The 21,418-nt window shown below is 40.7% G+C and overlaps 4 protein-coding genes across 4 annotated transcripts; 3 read left to right on the forward strand and 1 right to left on the reverse strand.

Annotated features, from left to right (window-relative positions):
* The first annotated feature begins 1,144 nt into the window (after positions 1–1,144).
* LOC108881728 (cystatin-A) lies at positions 1,145–13,741 on the forward strand. Its single transcript, XM_018673838.2, has 5 exons — positions 1,145–1,236; positions 1,321–1,546; positions 12,709–12,789; positions 13,005–13,106; positions 13,307–13,741. Exons 2-5 carry the CDS (start codon positions 1,523–1,525, stop codon positions 13,424–13,426), a joined length of 327 nt encoding a protein of 108 aa, XP_018529354.1. The 5' UTR covers positions 1,145–1,236; positions 1,321–1,522; the 3' UTR covers positions 13,427–13,741.
* LOC108881729 (cystatin-A) lies at positions 10,976–11,823 on the forward strand. The gene is made up of 3 exons (XM_018673840.2): positions 10,976–11,144; positions 11,345–11,446; positions 11,607–11,823. The coding sequence occupies exons 1-3, from the start codon at positions 11,085–11,087 to the stop codon at positions 11,718–11,720; spliced, it is 276 nt and encodes a 91-aa protein (XP_018529356.1). The 5' UTR covers positions 10,976–11,084; the 3' UTR covers positions 11,721–11,823.
* Positions 13,742–15,590: 1,849 nt separating the features above from the next.
* mix23 (mitochondrial matrix import factor 23) lies at positions 15,591–17,425 on the reverse strand. Its single transcript, XM_018673836.2, has 5 exons — positions 17,304–17,425; positions 16,408–16,533; positions 16,150–16,296; positions 15,993–16,052; positions 15,591–15,900 (listed from the first exon to the last, which is right to left on the reverse strand). The coding sequence occupies exons 1-5, from the start codon at positions 17,352–17,354 to the stop codon at positions 15,850–15,852; spliced, it is 435 nt and encodes a 144-aa protein (XP_018529352.1). The 5' UTR covers positions 17,355–17,425; the 3' UTR covers positions 15,591–15,849.
* A 419-nt stretch (positions 17,426–17,844) lies between these two features.
* fam162a (family with sequence similarity 162 member A) lies at positions 17,845–21,101 on the forward strand. Its single transcript, XM_018673834.2, has 5 exons — positions 17,845–18,007; positions 18,790–18,891; positions 19,307–19,418; positions 19,928–20,036; positions 20,260–21,101. Exons 1-5 carry the CDS (start codon positions 17,965–17,967, stop codon positions 20,335–20,337), a joined length of 444 nt encoding a protein of 147 aa, XP_018529350.1. The 5' UTR covers positions 17,845–17,964; the 3' UTR covers positions 20,338–21,101.
* Positions 21,102–21,418: the final 317 nt, after the last annotated feature.

Consider the following 21,418-nt stretch of genomic DNA (forward strand, 5'->3'; position numbering starts at 1 on the left):
TTTCTGGTTTGTAGAACAGTTGCAGGGCAGGACATACATGGGCTTCAGAATGTGTTCAGACCACTTCACTTTTTGCACTTTATTGTTGCTGAATCCAAAGCACCTCTGTAGAGATCTGACATCAGCTGTGACAGAAAAAAAAGTTCCCAGTTCTTCCTCCTCTATCAGACATATTCTGTGTCTGCAGCAGGCAGTTAAACATCATCTTTGGAACTGAATAATTGAACAACTGAAGCAAAACAAGAGAAAGTGATATAAAATTGTCTTGTAAAATAATTCTCTGAGTCTAGAAAGTGATGTTGAATTTTGGTAAAATATACACAACTCTACACAGGTTATCTGTTTAGAGAGTGTTATAATCCTAACATCTCACTCTTTATTTTGGGAACTGTGGATCTGCTGCACAACATAATTTAAAAAGAAAATACAGGAAAGAAGAAAAAAGCTGATCAAGCTGTTTGGTTGGAGTATGACTCATGTTTGATCCTCCTTGTCTCCAAACATGGAACCCATACGTTTTTTATTTCCAGTCTTCAGTTGTCCTCTGTCCAAACTTATCACTTCCCAGCAGTAAGTCAAACTCACTGCTCAGCTGTCACATCCCAACACAGCCACACCTCGGACTAATGCACATTGTCTGTAAAAGGGGGACGAACAAAGAGTAATATTGAAGTCTATTATTGTTATTGTCCCATTTTTCCATCATGTTGTATCTTTAGAGAATTTTTCTTACTGTTGGGCTGACACTCAGCCAGCTCTCAACTCTCTGAGCATTCTGGGTAATCTGTACTTATAACCCTCTGGATCTCCATTTCATTCAAGGCTAAAACAACTGAAAATATTAGTGGTAACCAGAACTGAAACACCAGTTACAATAATTTAGTTCCTTGTCAAAAGTGAGGGGATTGCATAATTCATTTTCTTAGTGAGACAGAAACAAAAATAACAACACAATTTTCTTATCTAAGGGATTAAGATATACTCATTAATTCACAGTACAGAATAGTTACTAAATTAATAGTTAGTCAGTTAAAGTTAGCGAGGGATTTATTTAAGGCGAATAGTGGATTTTCACTGCGGTAAACATACACAACGTGCCTTTATTTTTTTAGTCCTTTTATTTGATTGTCAGTGAAGGTGGTCAAGTGGTAATTGGCTGCAGGTGCGGAAGAGACGAGGGAACAACAGAAGAGTCACGTGGAGCGAGAAGGAGAAAAGACGCCAGGGTTAGCAGAGGTAAAAGGTTAAGTTAACTCAGGTAAAAGATTAGGAAGCGAAAAACAGTACTTGTAGACACTAACGCGCGTGTCTTACTCTCAGCTGATTTAGTGCATGTTCGCGCGCGCGCATGTGAGCGCAAGTTGGAGTTTGGTGAGCTACGAGGTCAGAGGTCAGAGGAGGCATGGTTGACCAGAAAGGACTGTGTCTTTTCTTCTGAAGCGGATTTTGCCTTCGTCTGGTTTGTCTTCTCGGACCAACAGCTGTTTCCCCACGACCGACGTCGAACTGTGGGTTGAACTTAATGCGTTTGTTGAAGTCACCACAGGTAAAACTTCATGGTACCTTAGTGACAAAACGAACCCAGGTGCCCCAGCAGCCTGGTTTAAAGTCAGTTTGCAGCATGTTAGACATGTGAAAAGGTGCCACAGACAATAAACAAAAATGATAGAGTGGGATAGAAAGGTACAAAATAAAATATTACCAATACTTGATAAAATTCTGTATAATTGAGGCAAGGCATATCACATTCCCAGTCAAGCCTAGTCCTCAGCTAGATTTCTGTGCACAGCTAAACATAAAACTACTACAAATCATTCATATTTTGAAACCCTGTCAGCAAATCACACAGGCGACCTATGTGGTAGCAGAGCAAGCTACATGAATAAGCAATGCAAAACAAAAACATTCAGTGTTACTGACATTTTTCTTTGGCCTTTGGAGAAATTGGCCTTTTTAAATAGAATATTTATTACGATTGTTAAGAATATTTATTACGATTGTTAAATTACTGTGACTTATTCTGATGTTTGTGTCTCTTATATAATCATGAAAACACTTACATTTGGGAGTTTTCATGATAGTTTTGTTATTGCACTTTCTATCACTGAGAAGCATTTGGCCAGTTTGTAAATCTGGCGTGACTATCTGAGCATTTATATGAGAGAGCGTGTTTTGTATCGTGCGCCCCATGGGGAGTGGCATAGCTTTAAATATTCAGCTGAATTCCCTGTAAATAGAAATTTTCTTTAAAGGTATTGCAAATTGTAGGAAATGGTCATGATCACATTTTATTGTCATACCAGGTTAGATTGGATAATGTTTTCCTATTGATTGTAATTGTTCTTCTGTTCCACAAGATGGAACCACAGAGTAAAATTCTGGGTAAATGTCACCTTCCTATCATTTGCACCCATTTTGACATTTGTGTTTCGGTGACTGATCAGACAGTGAGAAAGAAATTGCATGAACCTCCACAGACAGCAACCAAGAAGAAAATCATTTCTCATAAAACTGCAAGATTGAGGACATGAAAAGAAGCTTGATGAATATTGGCATTATTAGTGCATTTATCCTCTTTATGATTTGAAATAGAAATCTTCTCCTTGTAACCTGGTTCAGTAGAGGTCTGGATTACCCTGTCCACTGTAGATATTTAAAATTTGAATCGCCTGATTTTGAAACATCCCATTCTCTGGAAATGAATTGTTTTGGAGGAGTTTATGATTAAGGTGGAGCAACATGTAGAACAATAATGTGTGGGCTGTGGTTATATGTGGTCAGTAGATCTGCCCAACATGTAGTGCAGGGGGGCTACTCAGTAGCCCTATATTAAAGTTAAGAGTCGACTTCATTATAATCTTCACATCACAATTTGTGATCAGGTGAGCTTCAATCTTCTTTCTCTCTTCAGATAAAAGCACAGAAGTTGACTTCACTCTAACGGTCAACATGCCTGGAGATGTGAGTGAGACAAAGGATGCTACTGAGAGAATGAGTGAGCTTTAATTTTCCTTCTGTCTTGACAGCCTCTCTCACATTGGTCTCATTCTGGATTTGTTGTATTTTCATAAAGGTGAAGGCCGAAGTCGAGAAGACAACCTCGAAGAGTTATGAAGACTTCACAGCTGTTAAATACAGATACCAGATTGTGGCTGGAACAAACTTCATCATCAAGGTGATTTAAATTGTAATGACTAAAAAATGTTCAAGTTGAATTCATTGTGAAATCCGGTTAAGTCAAATCTTCACTCACCTAATGTGATTGTTTCTAATGACATCCCTCAGCAGATGTGATTCATGGCAGGACAGTCCAGTTGGTAAACACACCCCTGATGGTAGGAAATCCTCAGATCAAGATGAATGTATCTATTAAATGTCCGGCAGGTTCGTGTCGGAGGAGACAACTACATTCATCTAAGTGTCAACAAACACTTCTCAGGGACGACCATGTTGCAGGGTGTACAGAAGGACAAGAGCAAGACCGATCCTGTCATATATTCCTGCGATCAAGCAGCCATAACCATACTGAAAGCATATACAGGTATATACAGGCTGCAGTCTTCTATGAAAACACCTTTATCCTGAAATTATTCTACACTACAGTGTTTCATTATCACACTTAGATAGTGCAACCTGAATGCACTTCTTGGTAATTGTTCAAGGTAAATTGTTCAAGATGGCGCCGTCCTAGCGGCAGCTTGTTGTAGTTGCTCCGTGTAGTTCTGTTAGTTTCTTGTATTTTTATTGCGTTTTTTTTAATCTTTATTTTTACACTGTCCTGTGCATCATCACTACATACAACGGTGAGATGCTTTTGCAAAGATTTGGACACTTCTTACTCCTTTTCATTGCACTTGGGTCTCTTCGGATCACTGGGAGCCATGCCTGCAACACCGCCGGCATTGTTTACACCCGCGACCAGCTGATGGCCCTGAGGTATCCGACTCTCTGTGCCGGTGAGAGACCCACCATACCTGAGGAGCTAAAAAGGAGATGGCGTGGCTGCAGAGCGGGGCTTAAACGGAGGATGAAGAAGAGAAAGTTTAAGCCCTACATCCCTGCAGTCATCACTGGAAACGTGAGGTTACTGGCAAATAAAGTGGACGAACTGGAAGCGCTCGTCAGGACGCAGAGGGAATACAGAGAGTCCAGTATCATGTGTTTCACGGAGACGTGGCTGCACGAGCAGATACCGGACTCTAACGTCACCATCCCCGGCTTCCAGACGGTTCGAGCCGACAGAGACACCACCGCGACCGGCAAGAAGAAAGTAGGAGGCCTTGCCGTGTTCGTGAACAACAGGTGGTGTCACCCCGGGCAAGTCTCTGTTAAAGAGCGGGTCTGCAGCCCGGACATCGAGCTCGTTGCCGTCGGACTTCGTCCATATTATTTACCGAGGGAGTTTACCAGTGTTATCGCCATCACTGTCTACATTCCTCCTTCTGGAAACGCAGAAGCAGCGTGTGACGCCATCCACACTGTGACTGCTGGACTACAAACAAAACACCCCGGGGCCTTCATCATCATCACAGGTGACTTTAACCATGTTTCTCTCTCATCCACACTCCCAACCTTCCGCCAGTTTGTTACATGCACCACCCGTGAAAATAAGACTTTGGACCTGCTGTACACAAATATTAAGGATGCGTACAGCTCCACTTCCCTGCCACCACTGGGCAGGTCAGACCACAACCTAGTCCTGCTCTCACCATTATACAAGCCTGTGGTTCAGCAGCAGCCAGTCACAGTGAGGGCAGTGAGGAAGTGGTCTCCTGAGGCCATGGAAACACTGCGTGGAGCGCTGGAGGCCACAGACTGGGATGCTCTGTATGAACCACATGGTGAAGACATTGATGGCCTGACTGACCGTGTCTCTGAGTACATAGGGTTCTGCATCGACAACACCATCCCCACTAAAGAGGTCCACTGCTACCCAACAACAAACCGTGGGTAACCAGAGACCTGAAGATCCTTCTCAATGAGAAGAAGAGGGCCTTTAGATCAGGGGACCAAGCAGAACTCAAGCGGGTACAAAGGGAGCTAAAACGCAGCATCAGGGAGAGCAGGGACAACTATAGAAGAAAACTGGAGCACAAACTGGAGGAGAACAACACCAGGGACGTCTGGAGTGGGATGAGAGAGATCACCGGCTTCCAGAGGAGAGGTGGGAGTGCAGCAGAGGGGGATGAACAACGTGCCAACGAGTTGAACATGTTTTTCAATAGGTTCAACTCCAACCTCTCCACCCCCGGCAGCCCCTCTACTGCTTCTCAAAACAACAACCCCCCACCTGCCCCCACCCACTCCTGCCCCACACCACCCCTGTTACCCCCACCCCCTTCCCCCCTGCTGACATCCACCATGGACCTTTTCACACCTCCCACCCCCAGGACATCCTCACAGCCCCCACAGCCCCCCTCCACCTCCGGCTACAGACACCTCTTTGCACCAACCTCAACACCTCCACCCCCCATCCCACTGCTGACACCCATCTCGGATCCTTCCATATCCCCCACCCCCCAGTCTGTACTCCACATCACATCTAGCCAGGTGAGGAGAGAGCTGGAAAGGCTCAAACAGAGGAAAGCTGCTGGACCGGACCGCATCAGCCCTCGCGTGTTGAAGGCATGTTCCAGCCAGCTATGTGGAGTTCTCCAGTACCTCTTTAACCTGAGCCTACACCTTCAGAGAGTGCCAGTGCTCTGGAAAACATCCTGCCTGGTCCCAGTGCCCAAAAAAGGACGTCCTGCTGCACTGGAGGACTACAGACCAGTGGCACTGACCTCTCACATCATGAAGGTCATGGAGAGACTGGTCCTTGCACACCTCAGACCGCTGGTGTGCCCTTCGCAAGACCCTCTGCAGTTTGCGTATCAGCCCCATGTTGGGGTTGATGATGCAATCATCTACCTGCTGCAGAAGGCTTACTCCTCTCTGGACAGACCCAACACTTCAGTCCGCATCATGTTCTTTGACTTCTCCAGCGCTTTTAACACCATCCAGCCCAGACTGCTGAAGGTCAAACTGGAGGACATGCGGGTGAGTGCTCCCCTTATCACTTGGGTTGAGGACTATCTGACGGGCAGACCGCAGTTTGTGAGGTTACGGAACTGTGTGTCGGACCGTCTGATCAGTAACATCGGGGCCCCCCAGGGAACTGTGCTGTCTCCCTTCCTCTTTACCACATACACGTCTGACTTTAAGTACTGCTCTGAGTCGTGTCACCTGCAGAAATTCTCTGATGACACAGCCATTGTGGGGTGTGTGGAGGGAGGGAGGGAGGCTGAGTACAGGGACCTGGTGAACCGTTTTGTGAAGTGGTGTGGGGAAAACCACCTGCAGCTGAACGTGGCGAAGACGAAGGAGATGGTGGTGGACTTCAGGAGGAACAAGCCCCTGCCCTCTCCTGTCAGCATCAGTGGGATGGATGTAAATCTAGTGGAGTCTTACAAGTACCTGGGGGTAACACTTGACAACAAACTGGACTGGTCCATCAACACAGAGGCCATCTACAAGAAGGGCCTGAGCCGGCTTTACTTCTTGAGGAGGCTCAGGTCCTTTCATGTCTGCAACAAGATGTTGCAGATGTTCTACCAGTCTGTTGTTGCGAGCACCATCTTCTTTGCTGCGGTGTCCTGGGGTGCAGGCATCAGGGCAAAGGACGCCAACAGACTGAACAAACTGATTAAAAAGGCAGGGTCTGTGGTTGGCTCAAAACTTGTCACCCTGGAGGAGGTGGTGGAGGAGAGGATGCTGGCAAAGCTGCTGGCAATCATGGATAATCCCTCTCACCCCCTCCACTACACACTGGACAAGATGAAGAGCAGCTTCAGCAACAGACTCATTCAACCCCGCTGCTCTAAGGAGCGATACAGGAAATCGTTCCTACCTACTGCAATAAGACTTTACAACTCATCTACCTCTGTGAGAGCCACAATTACACAACTGGACTAAATCTACATGTCACCCTCTGCACTGTCATGCATCCCTTTGCACTTTTCTATTTACATATTCATAGCATATTATTTATGGTGTATATATCTGTCTAGCCAAGTATTTATCAGGCATATTTACCTTTGTTAATATTCTATTTTTTACTGTTAATATTCTATTTTTTATTTTTTTACTGTTGTATTTATATTGCATTAACATACGGACTGCTGTAACAACCGAATTTCCCTTCGGGGATGAATAAAGTTATCTATCTATCTATCTATCTATCTATCTATCTATCTATCTATCTATCTATCTATCTATCTGATTTTAAAAAATGCATCACAAAAAATAGCACAGACTTTTTTTTCATAGTGATTGATAGCTTGTTGTGTGTGTGCAGTTTTGTGTAGTTTAGTCCAAATCCAATATTTCAGATCAGAGGATCAATGAAAAGAAAAAATCCTTCCCTTTACAAACTAACTATAATGGTCTCTGTGTACAAAGTTTGCACAGTAGATGTAGTACACTCTCCTACTGAAAAGCCATGTACAGTGAACTTCATGAACTTTCTATACTAAATATGTCCTGTTTAATATCTGCTGTGGCAACAAATACACAATAAAGATCTGCACTCTGTGTTCACAAATTGCTATCAACACAATAGTTACTGACTCTTCACCAGTTGTGGTTTTCAATCCATTCACATATCTAATTCAATCTGCCTGGGTGTTTCAGTGTTCATCCAGTTTATGTAAATGTGTAAGTTTCACAGTATACTGCAATTGCAGTCTGGCGCAAAGATAATGAAAGTCATGGTGTTGTGTGAGTAAACAACTGTGCGCGGTTCACAACAATGAGACATGTTAGTTTTGTTTTGCAGACCAGTATTGTTTAGAACTCTAACACAGAAGCATTTATAAACAAGTTCATGCTCGAGGTGGAATTTTTGATTGCATGTGAAAGTATTTTGGTTTATTTCATTTCACTGGAACTGTGGGCTTGGAACCATAACTTTATTTGGCTTTGGCACAGTTGTCACCTCAGGTGTACTTCGATCTGTTTATACATGGAATTAAATTGTTTTATGTGGAACCTGTCAAACCTGAGCTGTGGGCCTTGATCTCTAACTTTGTTCTGGTAAAAACAAATTTGATTTGAAGTCTTCAGTTAAACATGTCTAGGAATCATAGAGGCAGTTCCACTGGAGGTCAGAGCAGAATGTTTGCAGTCAGCTGAAAACATCCATCCATCCATTCATTTCCTACAACTGCTTGATCCTCTGAGTGTCGTGGGGAGCTGGAGACAGGGTACACCCAGGACAGATCACCAGTCTATGCAGCTGAGAATGTCTCATATCAAAGTAGTCAAAGTAGTCATTTACCTGTTGTCTGATATATTTGGCGGAAGATTGTTTACACAGTGAATACAGTAGTTCTGGTGTAAACTGTATAATATGTACAGCTGAAGCAGAGTTTCTTGTGATATCAAAAGCTTCCAATAGTTAAACTAGACTTTATTGATCCCTTGGGATGACTCCCTCAGGGAAATTAAGTGATTTCTGGTGATACTGGTGATACTGTTCTGATAAGGAAACACTTACTGTGAGAAATTCTGAGAATGGGTGTGGGAGTGAAGTATGTTTACAATTCCAAAGAAACTTTTCTTTCTTATACATACATAAATTCAAATAAAACTCTCAGCTTGCTTTGATGCCATTGAATGTCTATGTTCCTTCTGCCACAGGCCTCCATCATGTAAGGTATGAGAAGAGTGGACAGGAGCACGAGAGCAAGACAGAACCTGCCAAATCTCTCTAATGTGATCGTGCCCTGATTCAACCCCTGAAGATATACAGGCTGCAGGCTGATATAAGTCTTTATACTGTGACTTAATCAACTTTACAATATCTGGGTACATAACTTATTTTTCATTGTGTTCCTGCTTGTTGGTCAATAAAGTCAGTGTGAGAACTGAACTAAACTGAATGTTAAGCCGTTCAGTTTAGCCGTTTATAGACAAGTCCATGCTAGTAGTATAATTTCTGATTGCATGTGAAATTGTCGTTTTATTAACTGGAACTGGGGCTTGGCGCCATAACTGTTGTTTGACTCTGCCAAACGTCAACTGTGGGCTTGGAGCCATGATTTTGTTGTTGCTTTTCTTCTCTGAAGTCCAATGTCAGAAATAGTTGCAAGTCAAATGAGGACAAATGATTACAAAACAGGAGATGCACCAAGTCGTACCAAAGTCTGTCAGTTTTCACAATGAGATTTCCGACACTGAAAATCTAATGTTCTGCTGAAGAGGCTTGTGTAAATGATGAGACACAGTACACGTTCTCCTCAAAAAGACTCCTGGATGACTGCAGTACATTCAGACAAGGGCAGTGGTGGAAAGTAACTAAGTACATTTACTCAAATACTGTAGTACAGTTCTGAGGTTCAATTTGGAGGACTACACATGAGCAGCAGTTATGCAGCTCTATGCCACTATATTTTAGAGGGAAACACACTGTACTTTTCACTTCACTAAATTTATTTGATAAAGGTTACACTGGTTTTACATACAAAACATTAGATCAACTTATAAAATATGATGCATCATTATAGATTAAATACCCACATTAACACATTGAATACATTCAACAGACCTTAACTTCTAATTACAGATGTGGTGATGTCCAAGTTCAATATTTGAGATAATTTTCCTGTGGATTAATGACAATCAAAAGTATTTTCCTTTACCAAACAACTACAAAATACAAAACAAATGGTCCAAGTATCTGCTAATTAGTTTATATGGGTTATTCTCTTCATGCAGCTGTTCCACCAGCTCACATGTTTTAATCTGTTATTATACCTATGAATGTACTTTGATCCTTCATTATATCAAATATATGAATATTCTATTGGCTAACTATTGGCTTACCTTTGTTTTTTTTTTTAAATAATTATTAAAATTCTCAGTGTTTATTTTAAATTACTTCCAGTTTCTATCAATTTGTAGATCCAGAAATTGCAGAGTTGTGGGTTGATTGTATTATTATTATTACAACAACTAATTTTTACACACAACTAACTAATATTTACACACAATTACTGAAGTCAACTTCCTCAAGTCCCAGTTTCCCTGATATTAAACAAAAGTTCTCACTGTAAGTATTAATCAAAAATGAAAAACTGCATCATCATTTGGTCTGAACTGAATGGACCAATCAAAAAATGTTACAAAAATGTGTACACACCAAGTCAATATCACTAAAATGTCATGTACTTACATGTACTTTTATTTGTGATTAGCAGAGACATGTTTGACTAAATAAACTGTAATGAAGGGTCCATATTAAAGAGCCCACTGCAACAAAAGTCAGTGCAGTATGTTGGAGATCATCATCAATATTCCCCTCCTTCCAAGCTCATGGCTTCATGGTGTTAGTTATAAATGTCATGTCCCCTACACCTTTTGTACTCAGGCAGCTCCATGTCCTGCTCTATGTTTGCAGTTGGGTATGTTTCTCTGGGAGAGATGTTTAGATATTCTTGCTTCCTGTTGCACAGGAACAAAAGATTTAATATTTGTTTGTGAGCATAATTAATGTAATACTCTGTGCTTTTCCTGAATGTGTTGCACAAGACATGTATGTGTCTGTTCAGTGCTGTCAGACTGTCCTGCATGGTGTGGAACTCGCTGTCCATGCAAGCTATGGTCTTAATTTTTAATTTAATTGTTAGTTTAATTGTTTGCGTTGGAAATGAGTGTATGAATGTTTTGATCTCTTTTCTTTTCTTTTCTTTTTGATCTCTTTTCAAAATCACCTGATTTTGAAACATCCAGTTCTCTGGAACTGGATGTTTCAAAATCACCTGATTTTGAAACATTTTGGTTGTTTCAAAATCACCTGAAAACATCCAGTTCTGTGGAACTGAATTTTTTTTTTTTTTTTTTTGTGGAGGTGTTTATCATGATGGCGCAACACTTACAACATTCATGTGAGGGCAGTGGTTACCCATGATCTGTAGATCCACCCATAGTGGAGGGGGAGTGACACAGTGGGCCTATATAATATGACAGTGAAACTGAGCACTTACACTGAGACACACTAAGGTTAAAATTTGGCTTTGTTATTGTGTTCACTGTGGTTTCTCACCATGTCTGGATTCTCTCCTGAAAAGCTTGCAGATGAAAACGTTCAGCGCATTTGTGACCAGGTGAGCTTCAGTCTACTTTCTCAACAAAATCACTGTTTTTCAGTCTGGAATCATTTTCATTTCAGTCACTCAAACTTTTAATCTCAGTCGTGTTAAATTTCCTGTTGGGCAAACAGTTGAAATTGAATGGTCTCACAAAAGGTCAACATGCATGGAGATATGAGTGAGTCTCATTCTGGATGTGTTGTATTTTCATACAGGCAAAGGCTGAAGTCGAGAAGACAACCTCGAAGACTTATGAAGAATTCACAGCTGTTAAATACAAGGAGCAGAGTGGAGCTGGACAAACCTTCATCATCAAGGTCATTGACCGACCAACAATGATTTCTAATGACATCCCTCACCAGATGTGATTCATAGCAGGACAGTTGAGTCTTTAAACACATCTCTGGTGGTAGATGAATCCCAGACCAAGATGAATATATTTGTTAAATGTCCCATTCTCCTCTCTTTATCCTGCAGGTTCGTGTAGACAACTGGATTCATCTGAGTGTCTACAAAAACCCCAGTGGAAAGATCATGCTGAATGGTGTGCAACAGGACAAGAACAAGCCCGATTCCATCGAACCTTTCTAATGTGATCACACAGCCTTTGCAAACAAATGATTTTGTCATGTCATTTAAATGAGTTCTGTTCTCATAAACCAATGACTTAATAAACTCTACAGTATCTGCTTCACCCAGTATGGTTTTCTTTTTTTACAAATTCCAGGAGCACAGCAGGGGGGGGGGGTCACCCACACATTTAAAACTAACTCAATAACATGAATTATCTGCTGTCTGATTTAACAAATCATCAAATTCATTGAAGGTCAAAAACTTAAGAAAAGAACAAGGAAGCACACCGACCTGATGCTTTCTTTTATTTTTAACATTAACAAAGTTAATGTCATAAGGAAGAACTTTGATGGCTTTTAGTGGCACCAGAGGAAAAGACAAGAAATCACTCAAGTCAGTGTGAGTCATTGTGTGGGTTCTATGAATGTGTGTAACATGTTTTGTCCCACTCCATTCAGTAGATTTGGATCTATTTCATCAGGGCTTCACTTGACCAGAGGAGAAGTGTACTGGATTCTCCACCTTTCACTAAAACCCTTAATGGAAATAACACAGTGTTCAAACCCATTTGGACATTTGTGTTTCAGTGACTGATCAGACAGTGAGAAAGAAATTGCATGAACCTCCACAGACAGCAACCAAGAAGAAAATCATTTCTCATAAAACTGCAAGATTGAGGACATGAAAAGAAGCTTGATGAATATTGGCACTATTAGTGCATTTATCCTCTTTATGAATTGAAATAGAAATCTTCTCCTTGTAACCTGGTTCAGTAGAGGTCTGGATTACCCTGTCCACTGTAGATATTTAAAATTTGAATCGCCTGATTTTGAAACATCCCATTCTCTGGAAATGAATTGTTTTGGAGGAGTTTATGATTAAGGTGGAGCAACATGTAGAACAATAATGTGTGGGCTGTGGTTATATGTGGTTATTAGATCCGCCCAGCATGTAGTGGAAGGGGGCTACTCAGTAGGAGTTGACTTCATTATAATCTTCACTGTAGCTCATCACCATGGCTAACACACCTGGAGGATTCTCTGAGGAAAAGGCTGCAAATGCAGAAACTCAGACAATTTGTGATCAGGTGAGCTTCAATCTTCTTTCTCTCTTCAGATAAAAGCAGAGAAATTGACTTTATTATTAACTTCACTCTAACTTATCATAATGGTCAACATGCCTGGAGATATGAGTGAGACAAAGGATGCTACTGAGAGAATGAGTGAGCTTTAATTTTCCTTCTGTCTTCACAGCCTCTCTCACACATTGGTCTCATTCTGGATTTGTTGTATTTTCATAAAGGTGAAGGACGAAGTCAAGAAGACAACCTCGAAGAGTTATGAAGACTTCACAGCTGTTAAATACAGATACCAGATTGTGGCTGGAACAAACTTCATCATCAAGGTGATTTAAATTGTAATGACTAAAAAAATTGTTAAATCTGGTTAAATGTTCATTCACGTACTATAATTGTTTCTAATGACATCCCTCCCAGATGTGATTCATGGCAGGACAGTTCAGTTGCTAAACACATCCTGATGGCAGACGATCCTCAGATCAAGGCGATTTATTAAATGTCCCATTCTCCTCTCTTTATCCTGCAGGTTCATGTAGGAGGAGACAACTACATTCATCTAAGTGTCTTCAGAAGCCTCCAAGGAGAGATCATGCTGAATGGTGTGCAGGAGGACAAGAGGGAGCCCGATCCCCTCAAACCTTTCTAATGCGATCACACAGCCTGATTCAACCCCTGAGTATATACAGGCTGCAGTCTCCTATCAAAACACCTTTATCCTGAAATTATTCGACACTACAATGTTTCATTATCACAGATATATGAGGATTTTCAGAGTTGAGAGGAGCAACCTGAATGCACTTCTTTGTAAAGAAATGATTTTAAAAATGCATCAAAATGAAATGTGTTGTGATTCATAGCTGCACTTGTTGCTCTTGTTATATGAGATCTGATCTCTAAAATAGGAGCTCATCATCGTGGATATCTGTCTTGTAGAAATGATCATGACAAAAAAAAAAAAAAAAAAAAAAAAAAAAAAAAATCACATCAGTGTTCCACATTTTGAAAGACATATTTGCTTCTGTCTGAAAACTGTACACATAAACCAAAATAAGTCTGATGTATTAGAGGTGTTAGGTGTGAGTGATGATTGCATGTACAACAGGTGTAGGGTGCTTCCTTGCTTGAAGTCCTCATACTGTGACTTAATAAACTTGGATACATAACCGACTTTTCATTGTGTTCCTTGATGAGCTTCATTAATGTGGTTTACTGTCAGTTGTTTTTACGTAATCACAAGAACGCAGCAGTGGAGTTAAACACATAGTATAAAACTAATTCAACAACATGAATGATCTGCTGTCTCATTTAACAAATCATCAAATTCCTTTAAGGTCAAAAGCCTCAGATGAGAAAAATAAACTGTGCTGCCAGTTCTCTAAGTGACATTTTATTTTGTCTTTTATTTTATTTCTAATATTAACCAAGTTTGTGGAAAATCCCCGTCCTACTCCTATTCCTACACCTTCACCTAGCTTACTGCTGCCTGCAGCTCCACCTACAGAGTGTATAAATGAAGCCAGTTTACCTGAGCTGCTTCCTTTCCCTCCTTGAACAGAGAGCCTGGCCAGCCTCATGGTGCAGGCCCTATCCCAACGCTTTAATTTGATTTATTTCCTGTATAATTGTGTTGATGCTGCATCACTGGTTCAGTTATTATTCTGGTAGTGGTTTGTTAATATTTGAGTTAGTATTTAGGATGTCCTTTGGTAGTTCAACCTTTGAACTGTTCAACTGTGACTGATATTATGTATTATTTCTATTTTCTGTCAGATACATGATCTCCAAACTTCATCCTCATTAAAATACAAAAAAGAAACTGCTCCTTTGTTCTAACCAGAGTTGATCTATCCTGGAGTCAGATACAGAGAGGACACAGTCCCCACTATGAAAATTCACCCCTAACATTTTGTGAAGTTAATGTCATAAAGAAAGACTTTAATGCCCCCTAGTGGCACCAGAGGAGGAATCAAGAGGTCACGCAAGTCAGAGTGGGATCTGTGAATGTGTGTAAGATGTTTTGTCCCAGTCCATTCAGTGGATTTGGGTCTATTTCACCAGTGAAGTAGCTCCTGTTAAAGATATATGTAATGATAAATGGATTCTCCACCTTTCACTACAGAAATTAATAACACAGTGGTGGAAACCAAAATGAAAAGAGACCATGCATTTGCTGTCTTTGCCTCTCATGTTATTGCTTTTGTTGCCACATTGTACTTACTGTACTGGAACCACACTGGTCCTCTCCTTCCACAGCTGTGTAACGACTGACGTGTCTTCACTGTCGTTGACTCTTAATGCAGCTGTTCCACCACCTCCAGTCAATCGATCACTATTCAGCAGTATAACATAAATATCCTGCATTTGTTTGTTTGTTTCCAGGTTCATGTAGGAGGAGACAGTCACTTTCATCTGAGAGTCTTCCTGGAGTTTATGAGTTATGGACAGGTTGTGCTACATGGTGAAAAGACAACCTGGTTACATTTTTTCTAAAGTGATCACACAGACTTTTACTACCGCTCAGTATCTACAAGCTGTGGTCTACCAACATGCTCTGCTACCTTATCCTGAAATTACAGTGCTTCCACAACTGAGCAGGAACAAATGGATGTCCTATTGTTTTAGTTGTGGTAATACTTCAACAAACAAACTTCATCAGTTGTCTAACATACCCAGAGGATTTGATAAGACCACGAACGCCATCGAGGAAACTCATACAATTTGTGACCAAGAATTTAAGATGGATTGGTTTTAACTGTACCGCTCATTTTCATTTGTACGTAGAGAACACTGAATCACTCAGACAGCCCGCGTCACTTGAAAACATTTCACTGTCTTTTAAAAAAATTATTTTTGTACAATGTTTGTCATTAAAGAAGCATACAGGTGACTGTTTTACAGCGGTGGTAATGCAATACAATAATCACAATGGAATAGAAGTGTGTTGGAGGAGGGGTTGCTGAGGTCCGGGTGGTGAACAGCCTGCAGTCGGGACTCAGCAGCAGGTCACAGTTTCAGCTCCAGTCAGGATTCAAACCTCGAGGGAAACAGCTGATCTGATCAGATGGAGCTTTACTTCACCTTGGGAGGCGTGTAGTGGATTCTGCACCTTTCACTGAAAACCTGAAGAAAGGATTATGTAACATATAAGATAGTGACAGATCATTTATGTCTGATTATAGGGGCTTATGGACGATTGATAATAGTGAGCATACCTTCAGACTTCTATCATTGACAACTTCTTCAACATTCAGCTCTGACTGCATTAGCTTTAGCTGTGGACAAAGAGGAGAAAAGATGCATCATATTTCTGTCCCAAACATTAATGTCATTCATGCTGATGTGGCAGTAGAAGTGAAGAGGTGAACTTACTTTAGTCTGCTCCTTTCTGAGTTGTTTGATGATTGCCAGGTTGTTACTGTCTTTTGCTCTTTCCTCACGCAGTTGTCCCACCACCTCAGATGTTTGGGCTATACAGGCCTTGATAGCTTTGTCTCTGCTCAGATGGGCCTCCATCATCTGTGGGGGGCACATGGAGAAGGATAAGCGATGTAGTGAGGTTTTTATTGTGAAAAACCAAGGACGTTGTAACTTACACAGCTCAAACAAACTACTTTCAGTCACACTCACAGATTCATAGAGTTGTTTGCATGTTTGTGTGGCATCCACTTTGCCTGAAAAGGAGACTGTGGGCACGGTGGTGTTCAGGGCGTGGACGATGCGGTCGTCTATGGTGCGCATCAACTTGAGCACCTCCTGAGAAACATGCACAGTCATCAAAGTAAAAATGTTGTTACACTGCAAAAAATTACATTTTGAAATAACACAAATTGGTCCGCACAATATGTTTCAAGCTTGGCATTCTAAGCCTTTCTGTGGTCATTTGCACAATAACTGTATTTTTTTCATCTCTGCATGTTTTTCAGTTATAATGACAAATTCAGGTTTCTGCAGGGAGTGACTTAAAGCAGTACCTCCAGTCATTTTTGGCTTGTGAACCCTTACATGTGACCTCCCGTAATGAAGAGCTGTGAGCAGTTGATTTGATAAGTGATATTTTTGTTCTCAGATTGCCTGATATGAAGCATTTCTGGAAGCCCAAAGAAGCAAAGATTAGACAAAAGTTCTGCATAATTTGGTGTAACAGATTTTTAAAAAATATTTTTCTCATGCCTTTAATCATCTGGTGACCCCTTGGTGGCCACACTTACAGGCACTTTTTGCTTTTATATTTTGAGTTTGACATTCATTTAAAGTGTTTGCAGAGCATTATATAACCTCTGCAGGTTAGCTATTGTCTTATTATTCTCATTATTATTTTTTAAAGCACATGCAGCAAGTTTTCTGACCCAGTCTACTGATCCAGATCACCCAGTGCGAGCATTAGTAATCAGGAGGGTCACTCATTCACCGGACTAGACTGAAAATAAACGACAAGGCACGGAAACATCCGAGGTGTAACGGTTCGGATCGATGCCACTCCATGACACGTTTGCACAGATCGATTAATCCTCCGTTATAATTACCTGAAACATTGAAAAGTCCTCACAGTTTAAAGTTCCACCGGGCGCCGCCATAGTGGACAGGTTGGGTCCTCTGCGCACACAGCGACAAGTGACTGTTCGAGAAGGTGCCTGAATGAATGTTAAATATATAATACCATTATGATGCATTTATCACATTTATGTTCCCAATGCCTGTAGCTTTATCTCGGGATAACCTGTCAAAAAATGTACGTCTTTAAGTCTTTATTTACATAAACGCACATTTAAGTAGATACAGTAGAACAGTTACATAACTTGTGATGAAATGCTTGTCAAAGTCTGGTCCTGTCACCAATTAGAAAAAGGAGGCGTTATTTAAACATGTACACACATTTACTCCTGACACCCCTCTCTATTCTATATGGACACATTATTGTTTTAACAAAGATTTATCTTCAGATAGACCTAAAAAAAACAAAAACAAAAACAAAAACACCTAACCAAGTTTCAGTTGAAACACCAGCCGAAGGGAAAACACTTGTATCATTTTTGATCAGGCACATGTATCAGGCTCCTATGGTTATGTGATTGGGTCCTCCCGTTGGCTAGTTGGTTGACTTTTACAAATTGACGGAGGACTACAGAGTGTCGACACTTAAATGGCTAGTTAGATTCATTTCATCGTATTTATTTGATCAAAAACATGAATTTCGTCTGGTCCCGCCTTTCTATTGGGAACATTTTAGGTTGGTATCGTTATGTTACCATTTCTGTGTCGTTTTCGGTCAATAACTTGTGTCAAAATCTTTTCTTCCACTTGGTGTTTGTGGTTACCTAGGTCCTGAAATTAGCAGCTGAAGGTGTGGGTAATACGACATAGAAATCTACTTCGATTTTTTCATACGTCTTTGTATGTAATTATTTATTTATTTATTTATTTTTACCGTGGTTGGTTTAAATGATTCTTATGTGGCTGTGAATGATAGATGACTCGACAGTTCTGTTGATAGATATAATTTGGTGTTCAGATGTAGTCATCCCATAAAAACACCTCACTAAAACACTTTGACCTTGCAAACTTTTTAGTTGTTTTATTGCACAATATTTCAGGTTTTGTTTAACCTGACACACCTCCATCTTATTACGAAAGCGAGCAGCCCATAGTTTACGCCCTTTACAATGTTACCTTGTGCGTACTTGCTGTACTAAGATATGGAAAAGTGGTTGTTGTGAAATTTTGGCATGAATTATGCGTGCCAACAGAAGATTAACTATCTTTGATTTCAGTAACTAATGGTAGAATAAGAATTTCCTTGTTCTTACTTGATATCGTAAACTGAATATATTTGAGTTTTGGATTATAAGACAGCTCAGACTGTGAGGAAATAATTATACACATTCTTCACTATTATAAGAAAATAAACATCAGATTGATCATGGTAATGAAAATCATCATTATCCGCAGCCCTACAACACATTTATTTATTATTTTTGTATTTTATTTAATTTTCTTGTTCTGTCTCAACAGGTCAGAAGTGCAGACAGGCTGCTGAAACATGGAGCCACAGAGGGATGTGCAATAAACCACAGGAGGTCAAAACAGAGCCTCTGCCTTCAGCTCCAGCAGAAGGTAAATTGGTTTTGGATCCAGTTCAACCACAGAAAGTTACCAAAGCCTATTTGCCCTTAATCCCTGAACCAGAACTGCTTTAAAAGGGAAAGTTGTTCCAATCAATCTAGTGTGAAACAGCGACTCAAAGTGATTCAAAAATAAAACACGAGATATAGAAAACATATTTATTTAGATTGATTTTGTACATCACAGGTCACTTCTTGTTGCCACAGCAAGTGTGTGAGTGTTTTTTTTTTTTGGTTAAGTCCCACAGGAGGGAGGGGCACAGGAAGTGGGGTCACAGTCTTGGGTGTTGGATCTAATGACTGGGGCCTGTGAAACAAAATGTTTTTGTTTGTTCACAGTGTGGATTTGTGGACTTCCTGCTCTGTTTATTTGTTCTTTTGATCGTGTGCTTTGTTCTGCCACACAGCGCCCCGTCCAGCGTTCAGAATTCCAGGCTCCAGACCCTCGGCCCTGGACAAGAAGATGTTGCTCTGGTCGGGACGTTATAAGAGCGCGGACCAGATACCAGAGTTTGTGCAGTAAGTAGCCTCTTCCTGTTTATGCCAGACCTCTCCAGCGCACACTCGAATCTGATTGGCCTTGGTGTGTGATTTAGATTAAGCTGTGTCGCAAGAAAACAGAGCTAGCTAACTGGATGAGCAGTGGTGGGACTGCTATAGTTCAAACGCAAGGATTTGTTTGTGGCTGGAGGTAATTACTGACATCAGGGTGGAGATTATATCTGATGTGCTACTGTGATAAAAGAGCTGATTGTCATGCATACAAACTGCAGACCTCCCACCTCCTTTACACACAGTTAACCAAGGCTCAGTATAAAAAAACACTCGCTGTGTCTGTGTTGAGTCTTTTGTGTAAAGGATGAGAGTGTAACACGACTGAAATATGAATGTTGACAGCTGAAAGAAGGAAACCACGCCTCTGAGATTAGAACAGCCCAAAATATCATGTCCTAGAGTTTTTCACGAAACAATGGGTGCTAAAAAGGATATTTTTAAAATTACTTTTTATGCATGTTCTTGTACTACAGGTTTGAGGCAATTAGTGCTGCCAGAAACAAAATCAGGGTAAAAGCCTGCTACGCAATGATCTTGTTGACACTAAGTGCGTGCCTGGTGATGGTGATCCAAGGCAAGCGGGTGAGTGACAATAGATAAGTACACTGTGTTTACATTCCTCTCTAGTAACTGTTCACAAGCAAACACTATGACACAGCAGTTTTTGTGTGTGCATTTCTGCTTGTAGCTGTCTTTTCTCATGACTTCATTATTTTGCTTCACACATAGAAATCCTGCTGCTGTTTTTTATGCATTTCAGGTAACATGTTAACACCGTCACCTGTATTTTGTCCTGTTTTTGCAGGCTGCAGGCAGGAACGAGTCACTGGCAGCTCTAAACCTGGAGAAAAAAGCTAAGTGGAGGGAGGAACTGCAGAAATAGAGGGAAGCTGCTCGGTGATGGAGGACAGCTTGTCCCTTCAGAGCCATGTCATTTTCCCCCAAATACTGGGGCAATAGTGTCCCCCTTCCCACGGTGTGTATCATAACTTCAAAGCTCTCCACTCCCATTCCTTTGGAGAATTAGAGAAACCAAAATCTGTCAGAGCAGCTGATAATTAGTTGAACTTTTGCAACCAACAGATTGACTTTAACACACAACCATGGATTATTTAATCATATTGAAACCCAGTGTGAATGTATTAAAAACTTGCACCTGTTTTTGAGGAAGCTACACTAAACATTTTTGTGGTGGCAGCATGTGGTTGTGTTAGTGGAAACCTGACACCATAATGCAGGTTTTAAGATTTTTGAACCGATTATTGGCACAGCAAAATCATGATTTCCAGGTAGTAAATCAGTTTCACAGACCCACCAGTTGGGATTTAAGTACTTTGTCAATGTTTCTAGTAAACTTTAAACACATACCTCTCAAGCTATCCAGCATAACTGCCTTAGGTCTACCTGTTTTTAAATTTGCCTCAAAGGCAGAAGTCTTGTTTTTATTCACCTTGTTAAGACACATAAGCCCCCAAAGGTTCAAATGGTCTTCGGTTTTGTAATGTGAACATCAAGAAGTAGCTCAGGCATCTGTACAATGGTCTGTCCTGTCCCCCCACTCACGTAATTAGGCTTGTTTGTGACATCTGTGTTTGTATATAGTCAGCACCAAAAGGATTTAGTTCAATAAAGTAAAGCTTCTTTAGATTTTCTGTCTCATTCATGACCTGATCTGGTTTAAATAAACTGTAACTCTGAAGTTTAAGGTCTCAGTCAAACTGAAATTATTACTATTATTACACCATTGTTTCTCAGTAAATACAGAGAGTATGGCCAGTATTGTAGTGTAGTTTGGTAGATGGGGTGCTGGGCTTCCCCTCGTGTGTCCCAATACATGTTGCAGGCACAGAAGTGGAGTTAAAATAAGTCAATTGATTGACAGAAAATTAAACCTATTCCACACTCTTAAATGTGGATATTTGCTGTTTTTCATAACCTTAAATTAATTTTACGACATTTTGTAG

Source organism: Lates calcarifer, linkage group LG24, assembly GCF_001640805.2.
Source record: "Lates calcarifer isolate ASB-BC8 linkage group LG24, TLL_Latcal_v3, whole genome shotgun sequence".
NCBI lineage: Eukaryota > Metazoa > Chordata > Actinopteri > Centropomidae > Lates > Lates calcarifer.